Genomic DNA, 17,266 nt, shown 5'->3' with positions numbered 1-17,266 from the left:
TGTGGCCTTTGGCATTCTGTGTTAAGGTGGAATCTGGGTGGAATCTGGCTGCAGGAGTTCTTCCTTGAAGCCAGCAGGTGGGGGGGCGGGAAAGTGGGGAAGAGGGGCTGCATCTCCCCAAAGGAGGCTGATACAGTCATTCAGTCTTTTTTTGGGGGGATGAGTAAGAAAGTGGGATCATCCATGCCTTGTTCCTTAATCAGCACCCTCGCATGTAGGTGAGCTGAGCAAAGGGATGTGGCTTCCAGACAACAGAAAATGCCACTTGGCCGGCCAGCTGTGAAGTGCCCTGTTGATGCATTTCCCTGTTTCCAGTGTGAGCATGCGCAGACAGGGGAGGCGGCCCAGGTTTGGGGTTTCCAAGGGCATGGGGGTGGGTGGGGGAAATGCAGGGGGCAGGAGAGGCTGGGAAGGTCTCCCTCGAGAGGCAAGTGATGACTTTGGGGTGGTGCGCAGGTGAACATCTGTAATGTAAGAGCATACTGATGGTCAGAGCACATTAGGAAAAATTATGACCAGCCCATCGAACTCATTCAGAGAGAGGCTGGAGCTGGCAGTTAGCACGAGGGAGGGTTCGGTGGCAGCCAGGGTGCAGGGGACAGGAGGAGCTGCACAAAGGGGTTTTGGGGTTTGTGGAGGCTTGGCGGGCGGGTGGGCAGATGTGGAGCCCCGCCGAGCGGGCCCTGCCTGGGGAGACAGGAAGTGAATCGACTGCCAACTGCCGAGGCGCCTCACCTCGCCCAGACTCACCCAGACGTCTGCCTGGTCTGCCCGACTGGTTCCTCAGCTGGGCCTCCAGTCACTCCCTGCCCGGGAGCTGGACAGACCTGTCACACAGATCCCTCCTTTGGGATCAAGTTCAAGCTCCTCGCTGAGGTTCATAAGGGCCTTGCTGGAGCCGGTAGCTGCTGGTATGGTCTTTCCCCTGAGGTTCCCCTAAGCCCTCGAGCCCAGGTCAGCTTCCAGAGTGCTGGGGGTGGGGGTGGGGGTGGGGGTGGGGTGGGGCCTGGGGAAGGGAAAGAGGGAGGCAGGAAGCTTTCTTAACAGCCCCAGGCTGACCTGGGGTGACCTCTCTGCTTCCCTCTTGCTCAACACTGAGCTACTGTGTTTACATTTCTTGCGACAGTGTCTACCGTCCTCGAAGGCAGGGAGGGACCCCCTCGCCTGTCAGTCCTGCCTCAGGGTTTTCTGGGGATGATGAAGTGAGCGGCGGCTCCCACTCTTCCAAGTGCTCCCCTGAAAGGTCAGCTCTGTTGCGTGTGTGGTGGGGACTATAATCCCACCTGAGCGTCCGTGCTGAGTCGTGTCCTTTGTACCGTAGCCCGCCAGGCTCCTCTGTCCCTGGGATTCTCCCAGCAAGAGTACTAGAATGAGTAGCCATTCCCTTGTCCAGGGAATCCTCCAGACCCAGGGATAGAACCTGGGTCTCCTGTATTGCAGGCAGATTCTCTACCGTCTGAGCCACCTGGGAGAATGTCTGAAGAAGAGATGGGCGACATGACTGGGGGAGCTTGGGCTGGGCTGGACCTGGTATAAGACTGCAGAAGCACGAGAAGGATGGCGGGAGGTCTGAAGTCATCTGGAGAATGGGAAGCAGGTTGAGGGAATCCGGACAGTGTGGGGTGGGGGTTGGGCCGGGGCCGGCCTTGGGGACCTGCCCAGGGGAGCTCCAATCAGGGTGGGGAAACAGCACGCCCTCCACATCATAATAAGGGTTGGGACAGTCTGAGTAAGACTCAACAGTTTTTCGACGTAAGAAGTTACGGAGACTTGCAGGGCCCACTGGATACTAACCCAGAAGACAGAGAAGCGTGGAGGAAGGCTCTGTGCCAGCTGCAGGTACCATCCCGCAACATCGTGGAAACTGCTGCATGGAAAAGAGCGACTCTAGGGTCCCAAAGGGCTGAGCTCTTCCCCTAGAATCTGAGTAGGCCCCAGCTCACTGAACCACCCAAGGACAAAACAGGAATCAGAATGGGAAACAGGAACCAATAAAATCACTTTAATTTGCTACTTTTCATTTTGAAAGATCATTACAGTATCATTTGTAAAATCCAGCCAGGAAAGATGCCCCAGGACCGCTGAGAACGGTCACCCTAGCATGTGACCGTCAGCCAGTGGGGGCCGACCTCCAGCCTGGGGCTGCTTCTTGCTTCCAGGCTAAGACGAGCCGGGCTCAGGAGAGGCTGGGGGGAACCAGGTTCTTCTATGATGAAGGCACCTGGTGGGGACCAACTGTAGGGTGCCAGAACACCCCTCTCCAGTTCCCCCACCCCCAGATTCAGGTTCAAGTCTGAGAGTCCCCAGCAGAGGTCATGCCTGGACTGACCCTACCCTGGTCTGGAGGGACCAAAGCTGAAAAGTGATGTGTGAACTGTTTCTTGGAAAGCTCGCGTCCATGCTCTGGATGACGCCCGAGCTGCCGTCCTTCTAGCCACACAGGAACTTGTGGGAGGCGGGAGGGAGGAGAGGAGAGAGGGTCAGAGGCCTGCCAGAGCTGCTCCAGCCCCGGGGTCAAAGTCTGGGTGGGGGTGGGGTGGGGTGGAGGGCTTATTATTCAAAGACCGGGCTCCAGATCTGTTAGCAGCTCAGGCCCTTCCCTGATCCCTGAGGAGTGAAGTGTGATGGCCTCGGCACTCGCGGGGCCAGGGCTCAGAGCAGCATCTCGGGACAGCCTGCGGGCCAGTTCTCGGTGGGGCTGTTGGTTCCACTGTCCATGTCCCGGAACCAATGTGTAGTGGATACGGAGCTACCCCGAGTCCTCAGCCAGAGATGTGCAAAGTCCCAGGGGTCAGTGGTCACTGGGCTGGCACAGACATTCATGGGCTTCATTTCTGGAAATGTCTTAACCGTCTGTGCTGGGGTCGGCTCATCATAAATGTCCTGTCCTTTCTCATCAAGAGCCCCCTTCCAGTGTTGATGCAGGGGGTCCCGGCATGAACATCTGTTACATTTGCCATGAGACCCATGAAGAGGGAGGGTCCAGGCTCACTCATTTCATTCTCTCCGGACCATTCCAGAATGATGAGGAAGTTTAAAAACAAAACCCCCGGGGCACCGTGACTGCACAAATGGGGTGGAGTGGGGGTGGTCGGAGACTCGGGTGGGGATGTAACTCTGCTGGAGGCAGTCCTGGGAACCGTTCTTGACAAGCCTTTTCCTCTGGCCCTGGAGATGGAGGGCCATTCCCCTGCCGAGCGGGGACCATAGCGAGGACTGCAGGGTGGGCTGGGGGGACCCCTCCCACGGGGAGCGACCCCCTCCCACGGGGTGCGGGCTGGTCAGTAGAAGAGCTCCTCGCAGATCCTGCGCGTGTCCTCGGGCGCCGCCACCGTGTAGCCCACCGTCCTGGGGTCTGTGAAGATCTCGTGGTCATTCCCACCCTGTGAAGACACGAGGTGGATGCAGGCGCCACCTGGTTTGTCCTGGGCCTTGGCCCCTGCCACCCACGGCCTGGGACCACCAGAGAAACGAGGACCCGGCGTTTTACTGGGAGCATCTCTCTGCAGCTACCATTCCAGGAGAGGAACCACCTGGTACAGTTGCTATCGAGAATGGGTTTTTCACCTTCCCTCGAACTGCCTTCAGCTAGGAACATGTAATTATGCCTGTGGAAGAAATCATAATGTTCCCGAAGACCTGTCTAAGGTTTATTTTTCTATCGAGAAAGCAGGCACAGTGGGTGACAGGAGTCTCACTGCCACTGATTTGCTTTAACCGCACCCGTATGTCCCTAACAGGTCACAGGGGAGGGCAGACAGGCCAGAGTTGCGCTGCCCTTGAACTTCCTGGGACCACAGACATGGTCCATCTCTGAGCTGACGCGGGCCATGCGTGAGGCTGGCCTGAGAGATGCATGACTGGCCACGTGTGTGGCTGCGTGTGATTTATTAAGCTTCAACAGGTCCACGTGCCTGCAGCCCGAGCCTGCTGACCTGGGCTCAGATCCTGGTTCCAGCACCGGCGACGGGGGCGCTGTGGGCGGCTCCCTGTCTGTGAAGGGGGGATCGTGGCGGAACCGTGCCAGAGGCGTGGAGGCCACCGGTGGACGAGTGGTCCTGGGGCAGCCCCCGGGGCTCAGCCAGCGCGGGGGCCCTGCTTTCTAGCTTCCCTTGCCCACTGCGCCCCCAGGAGTTGAGGGCACGTATCTGGAGGACCTGGGCATGCTGGGGCGAGGGGGTCCGTGACTGTGGGTCCCCCCCAGAGCCAGTGCCGAAACCCCCTCCCCAGTCACGCCTGTCTCAGGGAAATGCTGCTCCCACTCCCCCGGCCCTGCCCCTGCTTTCCTTCTCATGGAAATTCCTACACTTTCCTTATAAAAATGGGTAAGCACCCTAACTCAAAAATCATATAAAAAAGAATCTGACAACCTTTTAAACGACTGACACCTGAAATTACAGCTGCTCTCATCTTTGTAAGAACCAGCCACCCCCAAGCAGAAGGCGGAGGTGGCGAGGTTCACAGACCCAGAAGAGTCAGCTGCCGGGGCCCAGGTGGGCTGGGTAGAGCTGCTTTGGGAGCCATGACCTTGGAGCCGTGCCTGGGCAGATGTGTTCCCAGGAGCTGGCCAGGCCTTGCGTGGGCCTCACAAATTTATGTCCCGTGAAAGGACTCTGGTCATTCCTCCCACTTCATGGCCAGTGTCTCCTAAACAAATACGTGTTTGGGACTTCCCTGGTGGTCCAGTGGCAGAGAGCCCGCGCTCCCAAAGCAGGGGGCCCGGAGTTCGATCCCCGGTCAGGGAACTAGATCCTACAGGCCTCAACTAGGGATGCTGAGTGTCGCAACTAAGACCTGGCGCAGCCAAATAAATAGACGAATAAACATTAAAACAACAACAAATCAAGTACGTGTGAAACCAATTCTTACGATGAAACGAAAGATTTCTCTTAGGGCCGCCCGGGTGCGAGACGGCATCTGAGCCCTGCTCCGTGCAGACACCCAGCGCCCCCGGGCGCTCTCACTGCTGCGGCACTCACGGACCCTGGAGGGAGCGGTGGGTTTTCACGGGTAAACCATCAAACCGCGGGCAGCGCCCACTACCCACCTGGCCTGGGCTCGGAAGCTGGAGGGACAGTGGCAAAGGCCACCGACGGGCTGCCTTCTGAGCTGGTCTCTGAGACCGACCCAGAGGCTCCGGTGGAGGCTGTAAAGAATGCAGGGAGGGGCCAAAGGAAGGGAGGTGACGGAGAAGACAGTGACCGCCCATCCGGGAAAGGCTGCCCCTGAGAACCCGCGGGGAGGACGGGGATCCACGCCAAGCCTCCGGGGAGCCAGGCTTCACACTGTCAGGTTCCCGTCACAAGAGGGTCCTTCTGGAGAACGGGTTGTGGGGGGGCAGTGAGGACTCCAAAGGGGGAGCAGAGGAGGCGCCTGCCGCGGACAGAAGACACCGCCTGGGGAGCAGGACCTCTGGGGCAACCAGGCTCAGAGCCGCCACGCCCGCTCCCCTGGGGAGGGCGTCCCGTGCGGGGACAGCTGGGTGCCCACCACAGCCTCACTTAGCATGAGCATCCTCCAGCCCCGATGGCAGGGGTGTGGGCAGGTAGGGGAGCTGTCTCTGGACCTGAGTCAGCCACTGGCTGACTGGGTATCGAGCCAAGGTCCAGAGATTCAGATCATCTGTGAAAGCGGAACCGCCCGCAGGCCTCTCCCGCCGGGGACCTGGCCTCAGAGCGCAGCAGGCTCCTCCTGGGCGGCACAGACCTCGCCAGCCAGACTCGGAAGGAGGTCGGGAAAAGCAGAACCCAAACACTGAGCTAGTGAGAGCACCGCCCTTGAGAAAAATACGGCTTCGGTAGTAACGCTTTGGAGGACAGGAAATGGTGGAAATTTCAAAACTGGATTTACATATGCACCGACTCTGCCTTCCCCAAGCTCCAGAACAAAGCTCTGGTTTCCTGGGAGAAGAGGGAGGGGGCGGAAGGATGAATAAGCGGTCGTGTTTCCGTTGGGGTCAACCTGGCTGGCCCGAAGGAGAGGCCCCGGCTCAGCCCAGGCCGCCCATTAATATTTAATCCCAGAGAGGCCAAGGTCTGGGCTGCAGGGGAGAGGGTTCCAGTGAAACCTGATTATGCCGACGCTGGAGACAAAGATAGGGAGCAGGGCTCAGTGTCCCCGACCCAGGTTCCTGCAAGTCAGACTAGACATGACTTCCAGGGGTCTGGGCTCCGTGGACACCCGCCCACCGCATAGCCAGGTTCTGTGGCTGCACGAGGATGTTTACCCCGGGGAGTCCAACAGGCGCTTGGCAAATCTCTACTTGTTAGGGGTACAAAGGCCTCCCAAGACCAGGGCTCGGCCCAGAGCAGGGATTCACCCCCTGGTGGCAGGTGACAATCACTGCAGGAGCTTAAAAAATTCACCAGTAAAACTGGGAAAGAACAAAAGATGGGGGGCCAGAGGCCTGGGCAACTCTGAGAGCTCCCACCTCAGGGTATCTCCAGACACCTGAGGGCCAGGCGCCTGGGGCTTGGGCAGCAGGTCGTGGGTCTGGGGGCTCCCCACCTGACTGCCACGTGTGCTGTTCTCCCGGTGTGAGGACTAGCTGCGGGTGAGAACAATCTCACTTTGCCAACAAAGGCCCATCTAGTCAAGGCTATGGTTTTTCTAGTAGTCATATATGGATATGAGAGCTGGACTATAAAGAAAGCTGAGTTCCGAAGAATTGATGTTTTGAACTGTAGTGTTGGAGAAGACTGTTGAGAGTCCCTTGGACTCCAAGGAGATCCAACCAGTCAATCCTAAAGGAGATCAGTCCTGAATATTCACTGGAAGGACTGAGGCTGAAGCTGTAACTCCCAACACTATGGCTCCTGATGCGAAGAACTGACTTATTGGAAAACACCCTGATGCTGGGAAAGATTGAAGGCGGGAGGAGAAGGGGATGACAGAGGATGAGATGGTTGGATGGCATCACCGACTTGAAATCTGAGCAAGCTCCAGGAGTTGCAGATGGACAGGGAAGCCTGGTGTGCTGCAGTCCATGGGTCACAAAGAGTTGGACACAACTGGCGACTGAACTGATCTGTCCACAATCTCAAACAACTTTAATGTTTGAAAATGAATGCCCTTAGAGAATAGTACTGATTTTTTTTTTTCCTAGAAAGAAGTAAACAGGGTAAAAAATAATAAGAGCCTGGCACCAGGGACATGAGATTTTGAAAGGAACCAGGTGACTCCAATGTGCCTCCAGGGTGGAGAACCAGTGGTTTCAGATCTAGTGATGACCAGGTGGCTCAGTGGTAAAGAACCCACCTGCCAACACAGAAGATGCAAGAGACGTGGGTTTGATCCCTGCATCGGGAAGGCCCTCTGGAGGAGGAAATGGCAACCTACTCCAGTGTTCCTGCCTGGAAAATCCCATGGACAGAGGAGCCTGGTGGGTTACAGTCCATGGGGTCACAGAGTCGGACATGACTGAGCAACAGAACAGGCACACACTAGATGACCCGGCCAGGGGTGGCGGAAAGCAAGCTGGCTGCTGGACTGAAGTCCTGGATAACCGACACTTCCGGTCTGCTGATGGCTCTGGCATATCCTACCTCTGATCCATAAAATGGGGTTCAGAGCTGTGAGGGGTCCTGGCTCAGGAAGCTGATGCTGTGAACACCAGTGCCCCCTGGGGGCCCGCTCTCCCTGAGCAGGAATGCTGGGGTGGCGGGGCGCCACTCCTGCCTTGGGCCTGGTCCAGTCAGCCACCGTCCTGTCCTCTGGACCTGGGAGGCCATGGATTGTCGTGTCTGGAAGGAAGGCGGGCCCCCGGTGGACACCTGGAACCTGTGGCACCTCTGCACCCCATTCTAGCTTCTGCTCCTCTCAGAGGGGGCACAGGAGTCTTCGTGGCTGGGCTGAGACCCTCTAATCTGGTCCAACCTCCTCCAGGGGGCTCCCCTCATCCCACTAACAAAGCCTGCCACCAGCCACCTGAGACCTGGTCCTTACATTTCACCAGAGAAAGGAGTAGTGAGTGAAGCGAGTCTGACCCCAGGACACAGTGCTTTCACTGGGGACCCTGGAGATGCCTTGAGACGCTGGGCACGGCAAGGAAGTCCTAACTGCGGCTAAAGACCTATGAGCATCTTGAGGGTGGCTGGGTACCACTCACAATGGTGACGTGTCATCCGCCCCGTGGGCCCTAACCTCACATGGCGCCCTCAGCCCCAGGCGAGCCTTATCCTAACTTCCTCAGAGGCAGTGGCTCTGGGTGCAGGCCAGGCTCGCCCTGCTGCCTGCCCTGTTAAGACCTCACCGTGTTCTCGAGCCTTCGGAAGAGGACCCGTGTCCCCAGTGGACGGCCCAGGGCACCGAGGCCCAGGAGGAGACAGACTCGCCTGTGGTCATCGCGCCGGGGTCCTGGGGGTGCAGATTTGGGTGCTCTCAAGCCCATTGCCCCTCTCCACCACGTGGGTTTTAGGGAGAGTGATAGCAGTGCTTTGGAAGTGAGGGGAGAGAATGACAAGGGAGGGGCTTCCAGAGCCCACTTAGGGGCTGACCCTCTGTGGGGCCCCCGCCTTCCCCAGCTGCGGTTGGGACGGGGCAGACAGACCCCATGGAAGTGTCCAGCACAGGGTCTGGGGCTGAAGAAGTACTTGAAAAGTTTCGTCTTCTTCCCTTTTTCAATTAGACAGTTTAAAGTTTGATTTTTCAATAGATAGCACCTTCAGGTAGTTCAGAAATGTAAAGAATAGGATCTGGTCACAGCGGGAAGTCTCTCTCCCCTCCTCACCCCTACCCCCACAGTTAACTCTGGAATTTGTTTCCGGGGTATCTTTTCAGACTCCCTGTGTGTCTGGACGCGCAAATGTGAGGAGAGAGGACTTCTCTGTCTTTAGACAGTCACAAAGCCTGTTACCCCACTCTAGCTGTTTCAGGCTACCTGGCATTGCGCGGCTTACTCCATCTCCTCCTGCAAAGGGTGGGGTCCTAGCTGGGCCGGCCCCTCTCTGAAGCCCTTTCCACACTCAGAGGAGAGAAGTGTGAGCTGAATTAACCAGAGCAGAACTGCAGAGTCAGAGTCCATCAGTGGGTAACGCTCACGAAGGGCTCAGATGTGTTTTCAGGCTGCAGCGACTTAAAGCCAAAATGTTTTTTACAAAAAGCATTAAACAAGCAGAAGCACTGTTGCCTGGGAATTCAGGAAGGCTGGGGGTGATTTGGCAGCCCCCCAGAGAGCCAGGCAGAGTGGTCTGGATCATCTTCCCAAGCCCTGGCTGTCTTCCTCCCCACAGCAAACGGACGCCCCCAAGGCTGGACCCAGGGCCTTTAACCTGAACTCGGAGCTGGGTTTAGAAGGACACTGGTTGTTGTGACTGCTGGTGAGGATAAGGGGGTTTCCAGCACTGACAAGAGTTTAGAAAAGCAAAGGCCAGCCTCTTACTTCTCCCCTCTGCTCTCTGGAGGTACTCAGGGTGAGCTGGGGGTTGGGAAGACACGGGGGACCCCATACAACGTCAGATCCAGATCCCATCGGAGGGAAACTGAGTCTGCTGAACTTGACAGGGAAATGGTTTTTCACCCAGTACTCAGCTCAGGTGCCGCCTCCCTGGAAGCCAGCAAAAACATTTGCCTGGCACAAAGGGAAAAAACAGCTTACAGAATGTCTGTCACCAAATATGAAAAGAAGCGTAAAGCTAGCGCCTGAACTGCTCTGTGTGTCAGGACGTTAAAAGAACTAGATGGCTGGGCTGCTAACTCCCATTTCCGGGCAAACCACTGACAGAGAAGATCAGAGAAGAGGGCCAAGGATGACGCAAGAAGGGTTCACCACAGTGTTCGTTATGAGAGCAAAGAGCCACAACCCAAAACGGCCTCTACTAGGGAAATGGGTCAATAGACTGTGCCTAAACGCTAGAATGTTATACGGCCATCAAACGTTTGTCTTCAAAAAATATTCCCTAACACAGGGGCGGGCATGAAGTATGTTGAGAACAAAAGCAGAAAAGAAACGAGTGAACGTGCCAGGTCCCACAGCTGGGGTCATGTGCAAACAGACAGAAGGGCTGGGCAGCGTGTCAGCTGTGACTCAAAAGCGCCTTCTACTTTCCTTCTCATGCCGTTCCTAATTTTCTACAATGAATGCCTATTAATTAAGAATTGGGTCGGGGGGGTGGGGGGGAGCCTCCATCTCACAGTACCCGTTTTTTAAAGGTATGTAAGATTAAAAAAGAAGATAACTGATACACTACTATGCGTAGAAGAGGTCAGCGGTGAAGAATCCTCCCGCCAAAGCAGGAGACACAGGGATTTTTCAGTCCCTGGGTTGAGAAAATCCCTTGAAGAGGAAACGGCAATGCACTCCAGCGTTCTTGCCTGGGAAATCCCATGGACAGAGGGGTCTGGGGGGCGACAGCCCACAGGTTCACAAAGAGTCAGACCCGACTCCGTGACTGAGCATGCACCAGCTGCACAGCACAGGGAACTCTGCTCAATGCTCTGTGGTGACGCAAGTGGGAAGGAGATCCAAACGAGGGGAGGTGTGTATACACAGCTGGTTCACCGCTGTACTGCAGAAAGTAACAGAACATTAAAAAGTGACTATACCCCAGTAAGGGCTTTCCTGGTAGCTCAGCTGGTAAAGAATCCGCCTGCAATGCAGGAGACCCCGGTTCAATTTCTGGGTCGGGAAGATCCTCGGGGGGAGGGGATGGCAACCCCCTCCGGTATTCTCGTTCTGCAAGGTCCCTGTGGACAGAGGAGCCCGGCGGGCTATGGTCCATGGGGTCGCAAAGAGTCGGACATGGCTGAGTGACTAAGCCCAGCATAGCACATACCCCAGCAAAAGTTAAAACAACAATAACAAGCAGCAAAACAGACTGGTGTGTGGTACGGCAGTGGCTCAACAGAAAACTCTCTAATTCCTGCATGAAAAATTCCCCAAAGAAGTTGTTTATTGATTACCTCAAGGAGTGCATTCCACTCTGCAAAGCCCCAACTAAGGCCTCAGATGGCTGTTTTCGCAGAGCAAGAAGGCCATCGTCACAGAATATTCTGTCTTGGCCCGTCTGAACAGCCTGCTTCTCAGACTACAAGGACCGGCTCAAAGCTGGGGGAAGGGGGGAGTCTCCGGCTGTCCCTTAGATCCTGGGGGTAATGTCATTCGCTCGCTTTGCCTCAGACAGTGACTTTCTTCCCTCAAGGCCTGAATTCAAAAGCACTTCTGCCTCAAAGCATTTCAATAAAAGGAGGTGGTTATAAACCATTTCCCTCCATCATTGAGAGAGAGGCTCACTGATACAGCTCCTGAGAAGCATGGTGTTCGCTGGGGAACGAGACAGTACCTTGCCCACTGGAGAGATGGTCTGTGGACTGGTAAGTATACTCATTGAAAAAGTGGGGAGCTGGCTCTGGGGTCACCAGCTCTATCATTAGCTGTGTGACCTTGGGAAGGTTAACCTCGCTGAGACCCAGGTTTACAATTTTTTTTTTCCGGCCATGCCACTCAGTTTGTGGGATCTTAGTTCCCCGCCCAGGAATTGAACCCAGGCCCGTGGCAGTGGAAGCTTGGAGTTCCAACCGCTGGACCGCCAGGCAAGTCCCCCAGTTTTATAATTCGGAAAGCAGGCCTTGAGACTATACTATCTGGAAGTCCCTTTCCTGCAGGAAGACTAGCACGTGGCGATCTTACTGAAAGAGGCAGGTCCATGTAGAACGTGTGTGCTAAGTTGCCCAGTCATGTCCGACTCTTTCCAACACCATGGACTGTAGCCCGCCAGACTCTTCTGTCTGTGGGCTTCTCCAGGCAAGAATACTGGAGTGGGCTGCCATTTCCTCCTCCAGGGGATCTTCCTAACCCAGGGATCGAACCTCCATCTCTTACGTCTCTTGCGCTGGCAGGTGGATTCTTTACCACTAGCACTACCTTGGTAGCCCTCCACGTGGAACAGACTTTAGCAACAGCACAAACCCTGGGCTTTTTGCTGGAGGAATTGAAGACTCTGTCCAAGCAGTCTTTCTGCAGCACTGGCTGCTGCAGTTCAGCCACAAAGCCTGAGACAGGAGCCCGACAGCAGGGAGCTACCACCCCGGGTGGCCCGTGGGGAAGCAGAGGGATGCGAGCGATGGTGAAGGGAGGCGGCCCTGGGCTGGGCAGCGGCCATCAGGGTGCACCCCCTCGGGGCCTCGATGGCGGTCACGCCTCTCAGTCCGGCCTGAGGAGACCCACCTGTCCTCAGGAGAGCCCCAAGGCTCCGGGGAAATCCCTTCGGCTGGCGCTGGCCTCTCCACGCCGGGCTTTGCTCTCAGCCCCCAGTTCAGATCCAGTCCTGGACTGGGGGTTCCTGACCGTGCCCCTGGGACAGCCCCCTACCAATGTGAGTGATGCCCAGATCTGATCCTACACCTCTCATCTCTCCTGAATGTCAGACCCACGAGATTCCCGTTCTACCTTTCAGGGCTCCTCGCGTCTAATCAAGATGAATGCCTCTGGGAAAAATATGGTGAAAAACAAAAAGAACAAGGGCTTCGAAACGCAAAGAGGGTATGATGACAGCTCCGAGTCTTGTTCTGGAAGGTGCTCAGGTGGGCGACACTCAACGCCACACTGAAAGGCTCTATCCTTATCTCCAGAGGCGGCAGATGTCTGAGCGCAGAGAAGAGGGGGCTCCATCACCCCCACCCCGCAGGAAAGAAGCCACCACCCAGTGTTAGCCAGGCTGCCGGGCGAAGTGTGTGTGGTAGGGGGAAAAAGCCCCTCTGTCTGTCCTTCCCCCCAACCCAAACTGAACAACACGGCTGCTAACACACTTCCATACTCACTGGCATGGTTTTGTCGCCGAAGAAATAGATGGTCTTATAGCCGTCCTTCTCCACGTGTCCCAGGCAGTACCTCTTGTCCCAGCCGTCGGGGAAGACGTCGAAGCTGATCTGGCCTCCTGCCGAGGGGGAGAGAGACACACAAGCCAGAGATGCAAAGGAGGTTAATGATATGTCACTGAAAAAAATGTGTCCTTCAAGCTAGTCTGTAACTGGAGCCCCAAGGTTGATTTTTATTACCCTGGCTTGCTAATTACCATACTTTAGGGGTAACTTCACCCACTCCAGTGTTGTTGCCTGGAGAATCCCAGGGACAGGGGAGCCTGGTGGGCTGCCGTCTGCGGGGTCGCAGAGTCAGACATGACTGGAATGACTTAGCAGCAGTAGCAGTAGAGGCAGCTTCTAGGAATTTTTTTTTCCCTAAATAATTGTTGCTGTGGTTGTTTTATTTTTAGTTAAGGTATGGAAATATACATATATTTTTTGATGCAGCTAATTTTTGAAGTCTTTACTGAACTTGTTACAATGCTGCTTCTGTTTTACATTTCGTTTTTTTGGCCTGGAGGCCTGCGGGATCTTAGGTTCCTGACCAGCGATAGAACCTGCCACCCCTGTATTCGAAGACGAAGTCCTAACCACTTGACCACCAGGGAAGTCCCTAGAAATTAATTTTGGCATTATGCTTCCCCTGCCCCCAACATCATTTCACTTAAAATCTAAAAATCTGAAGTCTGAAAAAGAGACACGGCATGCTGACTCACAGTGAGAACCACGCCTGCCTCTGCAGGGCAGGGTTAGACCCTGAAGCAGGCCAGCGTGCAAGCTGCCAACGGCCTGCTGCAGCCCTGCTCACCTCCAGCCACACCATGCTCTCGGTGCCTCCTCCCAACGGCAGGATGCACACAGCTTGTTCTGCAGGGAAATGAAAATCCCACGGATGGCAATTTTCCACACAGCTTTCATGGGCAACAAAAAACCCTTTCAAGGCTTTGTTGGGACACTTAACAGCCCACCCATTCATCTTTTACACAGAGTCCCACTGCAGCTCTAGTTTCCTGGCAAGTGTACGCTGGCTTATTAGAGCTGGTGAAAGGAGAGGGCTTTAAGGAATGGCTCACCAGCACTGACAGCAGAAACCCGTCTGCTTAAAGCTGGGCATGTTTCACCTGAATGCGAGACGGAGACGCCCGGCGCTGCAAGAGGGGCTCTGCATCAAACACAGAAACGGCCGTGCTGGCCAGTCACTGTCGGCAGAAGCTCTGGGAACCTAGACGAGCGCCTGTTCCTTTCTGGGCCCCGTTTCTTGATTTGTAAAATCAGCCCAAGTGACTTCTAAGGTTTTCTGCTGGTCACACGTTACAAGATTTCAGACACATTCGACTTACTTGACCTAATAGGGCCCCTCCAACCCCAGCCTTGTCCCATCTCTCTTCTACGGAGTCACCCACATGCTGTCCTCTGCCCAAAGGTGCACGTGTGTGCGTGTGTGCGTGCACGTGTGTGTGTGCATGTGTATGTGTGTTCAGTCATGGCCTGTGGCCCTCCAGGCTCCTCTGTTCACAGGGTTCTCTAGGCAGGAATACTGGAGTAGGTAGCCATTCCCTTCTCCAGGAGAGCTTCCTGACCCAGGGACCGAACCTGAGTGTCTTGCATCTCCTGTGTTGGCAGGTGGCTTCTTTACCACGAGTGCCACCTGGGAAGCCCCGTCATCACACACAGTTCATCAAGCAAGATGCTCTCGTTTTTGAGCAGGAGAAGCACTGGGAGGAAAGACCCTGCTGGGTGAGGATTCAGAACCAGCAGCCTGGAATTCATCTCCTAATCTGGCAAGTCGCTGCTATGGCTAATTCTGCAGGACAGTGGTTTTTATTTTTCAAAAATTTATTTTAGGCTATGCTGTGTGACCCGCAGGATTAGTTCCCCGACCAGGGATCGAACCCATGTCCCCGTTTTGGGAGTGCAGCATCTCAACCACTGGACTGCCAGGGAAGTCGCAGGCGAGTGTTTTCCCTCTTATGGACGGGCCACCTGTAAAATCCTGCTGCCCATCAGCAAACTGAGCACTGAGTCCAAGAGCTGAACTTGGACTGGGCCGTGTGGCCATCACCAACCCCACGTGGCTCATGAGCCCTGAACTTGAACTGAGTCCAAGTCCAAGAGCACACAGGCCCACAGCCACCTCCCAGCACGAACCCCTTGGACATATGGTACCTATGGAAAACGTGAGGCCTTTCCCAGCAAACTCTTTTCGCAGATCCTCCACGAACTTTTGTCTTATGTTTTCTTTCTGAGGAAGACAAAAAGATACCGAGAATCTAGCGCAGTAGACCGCAGGCTTTCTCGGCCACAGAGAGGCACACCACGTGTCCGCATGCCTGGGCTATTTCAGGAAGACTCACCCGATCAAGCTCGTAGAACTCAATGCGTTCTTCCTGGCTGCAGCTTCTTCCGATCGGCGACACGTTCAGCATCCCGTTACGGAACTCTATGAAAGTGCCCCTGGGTGGGAGGGGAAGGGGAGAGGGGTCCTGGAGACACATTTGAGCAACATGGCAGAAGGACAGATGGGCTAAGAGGCAGGCAATTCCATAGGCAGAAGCGGGTGCGATCAACATGTGGAGGAGCTGTGCTGGGCCGTGGGCTGTCACCAGCCCCACGTGGCCCGTGAGCCCTGAACTGTGGCTGATCTGATCAGAGACAAGTGTTTAGAGACTTCATGTGAAAAAGTGTAATCCTCACTAATAAGGCTTTACTTATTTTTTAAAATATTTAATTATTTGGCTGAGCTGGGTCTTAGTTGCAGCATGAGGGACCTAGTTCCCTGACCAGGGATCGAACGTGGGCCCCCTGCATTGGGTGTGTGGAGTCTTAGCCACTGGACCACCAGGGAGGTCCTGATAATGCTTTACAATGACTATATTTGACATGACTGTATTTTGGATATATTTGGTTAAATAAACCATATTAAAATGAATTTCACTTGTTCCTTTCTTTCCTAAAAACCAAAAAACCCAGGACCACAGAAAACTCAAAAAATATATTACATTTCAGCTGGACAGTGCTGCTGTTGGGCAGAGAATGTTACAGCGAGCAAACAGCTATGGAAACAATTACTAGCTCTTCACGCTCCTGAGGAATCTGAAAGTATCTATCCAGACATCGTGGCCAGTGATTTAGTGAAATGCTGCTTTTCACCAGGCAAAGAGACACAGGAAAAGCTGCTGAGGATCCCAGGTGAGCTCAGTAACAATACTGTGAGGATGAGCGCCAGGCATGGGGCTGGGACCAGATTCCAGGCCAAGGCAGGCCACAGTTTACCAGGTGAGCTTGGGCACCGCTCTGAACCTCAGAAAGGGCTAAGGGCACTCGCCCTAAGCCCCCGAAGGAGCTCCTGAAATCTTTATGTAAAAGTACTTTGCTAATTGAGTAGCAATGAAGACTTAATCAGGTAAAGTAAAAACAGCAAAGTCTCCCTCATTGGACCCTCCCCTGCTATGCTCCACTTGCAGAGGAAGAGGCAAACGTACGTACACTGGAGATACTATCCCAACCCCCCGCCCAGCTGTCCTGGACTCTGTACAGCCCGGCCGGTTCCCCACGCCATCTACATGTACATGGGGGTGGGGGGGAATGGTTATCATTCGGGGGCAGGGATCCTAGGCCTTTGGGTCCTAAACTGTCAGAAAAAGAGCTCAATTGTTTCCCCAGCTCTAGGACACATTATTACTCTCATTCCCAAGAAAGGGAGGGCAGCTGATGCATTGTTGAAAGGCTTCTAACAGCAGGACTAAGGCAACTGATAGAGCATTCACTTCCCCTCTGAAGATCTGGACTATCTGACATCTCACTGCACCTGCCCGACCTGTGCGGGGCACAAAGTGAGGCCCACGAGAAACGTGGGCAAACGCTGCTCAAAGAGGGTTTCAGCTCTGCCTGCTGAATCCACCGGGAACCTTGGGCTAATTCAGTCGCAACTCTGTACACTGGTCTCTCACGAGACGACATCCTCTATGAGAACAGGAGTGGATCTTACCTTCTTTTTATTTTCCCTTAACACTTAGCCCAAAGTAAAGACTGAACTGACCTGGGATACTTTCTATAACGGAGAATTTCTAGTTTACACAAATGTCAACACCACAGGGTAACAAACGCTCATAGGTCACTTCCCAGTTCCAACAAAAATGGATCTGAGGGCCCGCCCACCTCATCCACCCCGCTTCCTGGGACAGAGGAGAAAAGAGGAGAAAACCAAAAGCCCCGCCCTCTGAGAGGAGGAGCCGAGCAGGGCCACCTGATTCAGGAACTCAGTCTTCAAAGCACAGCATCTCTTGAAATTTAATTGCCGCTTAAGAACCGTTTCACCTCCTAATCACTAGGGTGTCGCACATTAAGTGCAGAAAACAGAAGAAAATGAAAAGTATTTCAAAGAAACCACCTGTGACCTCATTACCCAGAAATAGCCACCGTTAGCATCCGGTCCATTTCCTGCCAATCTTTTAATTGTGGGCATGTG

At 54.7% G+C, this 17,266-nt stretch overlaps 1 protein-coding gene and 1 long non-coding RNA gene across 4 annotated transcripts in view; one reads left to right on the top strand and one right to left on the bottom strand.

Annotated features, from left to right (window-relative positions):
- Nucleotides 1-10: 10 nt before the first annotated feature.
- On the top strand, nucleotides 11-2,020 carry LOC138428940 (uncharacterized). 2 transcript variants are annotated; one of them, XR_011252626.1, is made up of 4 exons: nucleotides 11-77; nucleotides 219-316; nucleotides 1,127-1,243; nucleotides 1,441-2,020. It is a non-coding gene; the product is annotated as an uncharacterized lncRNA (long non-coding RNA). The 2 variants fall into 2 exon arrangements; XR_011252627.1 differs by lacking the exons at nucleotides 11-77; nucleotides 219-316 and adding an exon at nucleotides 560-911.
- Nucleotides 1,981-17,266, bottom strand: part of PMM2 (phosphomannomutase 2) — a 25,695-nt gene continuing 10,409 nt past the window's right edge. For both annotated transcript variants that reach the window (XM_069569903.1, XM_069569904.1), the window contains 4 exons: nucleotides 15,153-15,252; nucleotides 14,965-15,040; nucleotides 12,757-12,872; nucleotides 1,981-3,383 (listed from right to left, as the gene is read on the bottom strand). In XM_069569903.1, coding sequence (XP_069426004.1) covers nucleotides 3,282-3,383; nucleotides 12,757-12,872; nucleotides 14,965-15,040; nucleotides 15,153-15,252 — 394 coding nt within the window. In that variant the 3' untranslated portion in view covers nucleotides 1,981-3,281. The remainder of the gene's footprint in view (nucleotides 3,384-12,756; nucleotides 12,873-14,964; nucleotides 15,041-15,152; nucleotides 15,253-17,266) is intronic.

This window comes from Ovis canadensis, chromosome 24, assembly GCF_042477335.2.
Source record: "Ovis canadensis isolate MfBH-ARS-UI-01 breed Bighorn chromosome 24, ARS-UI_OviCan_v2, whole genome shotgun sequence".
Taxonomy (NCBI): domain Eukaryota; kingdom Metazoa; phylum Chordata; class Mammalia; order Artiodactyla; family Bovidae; genus Ovis; species Ovis canadensis.
The sequence above is the reverse complement of the archived record's forward strand: the minus strand, read 5'-3'. Positions and strand labels throughout refer to the sequence as shown.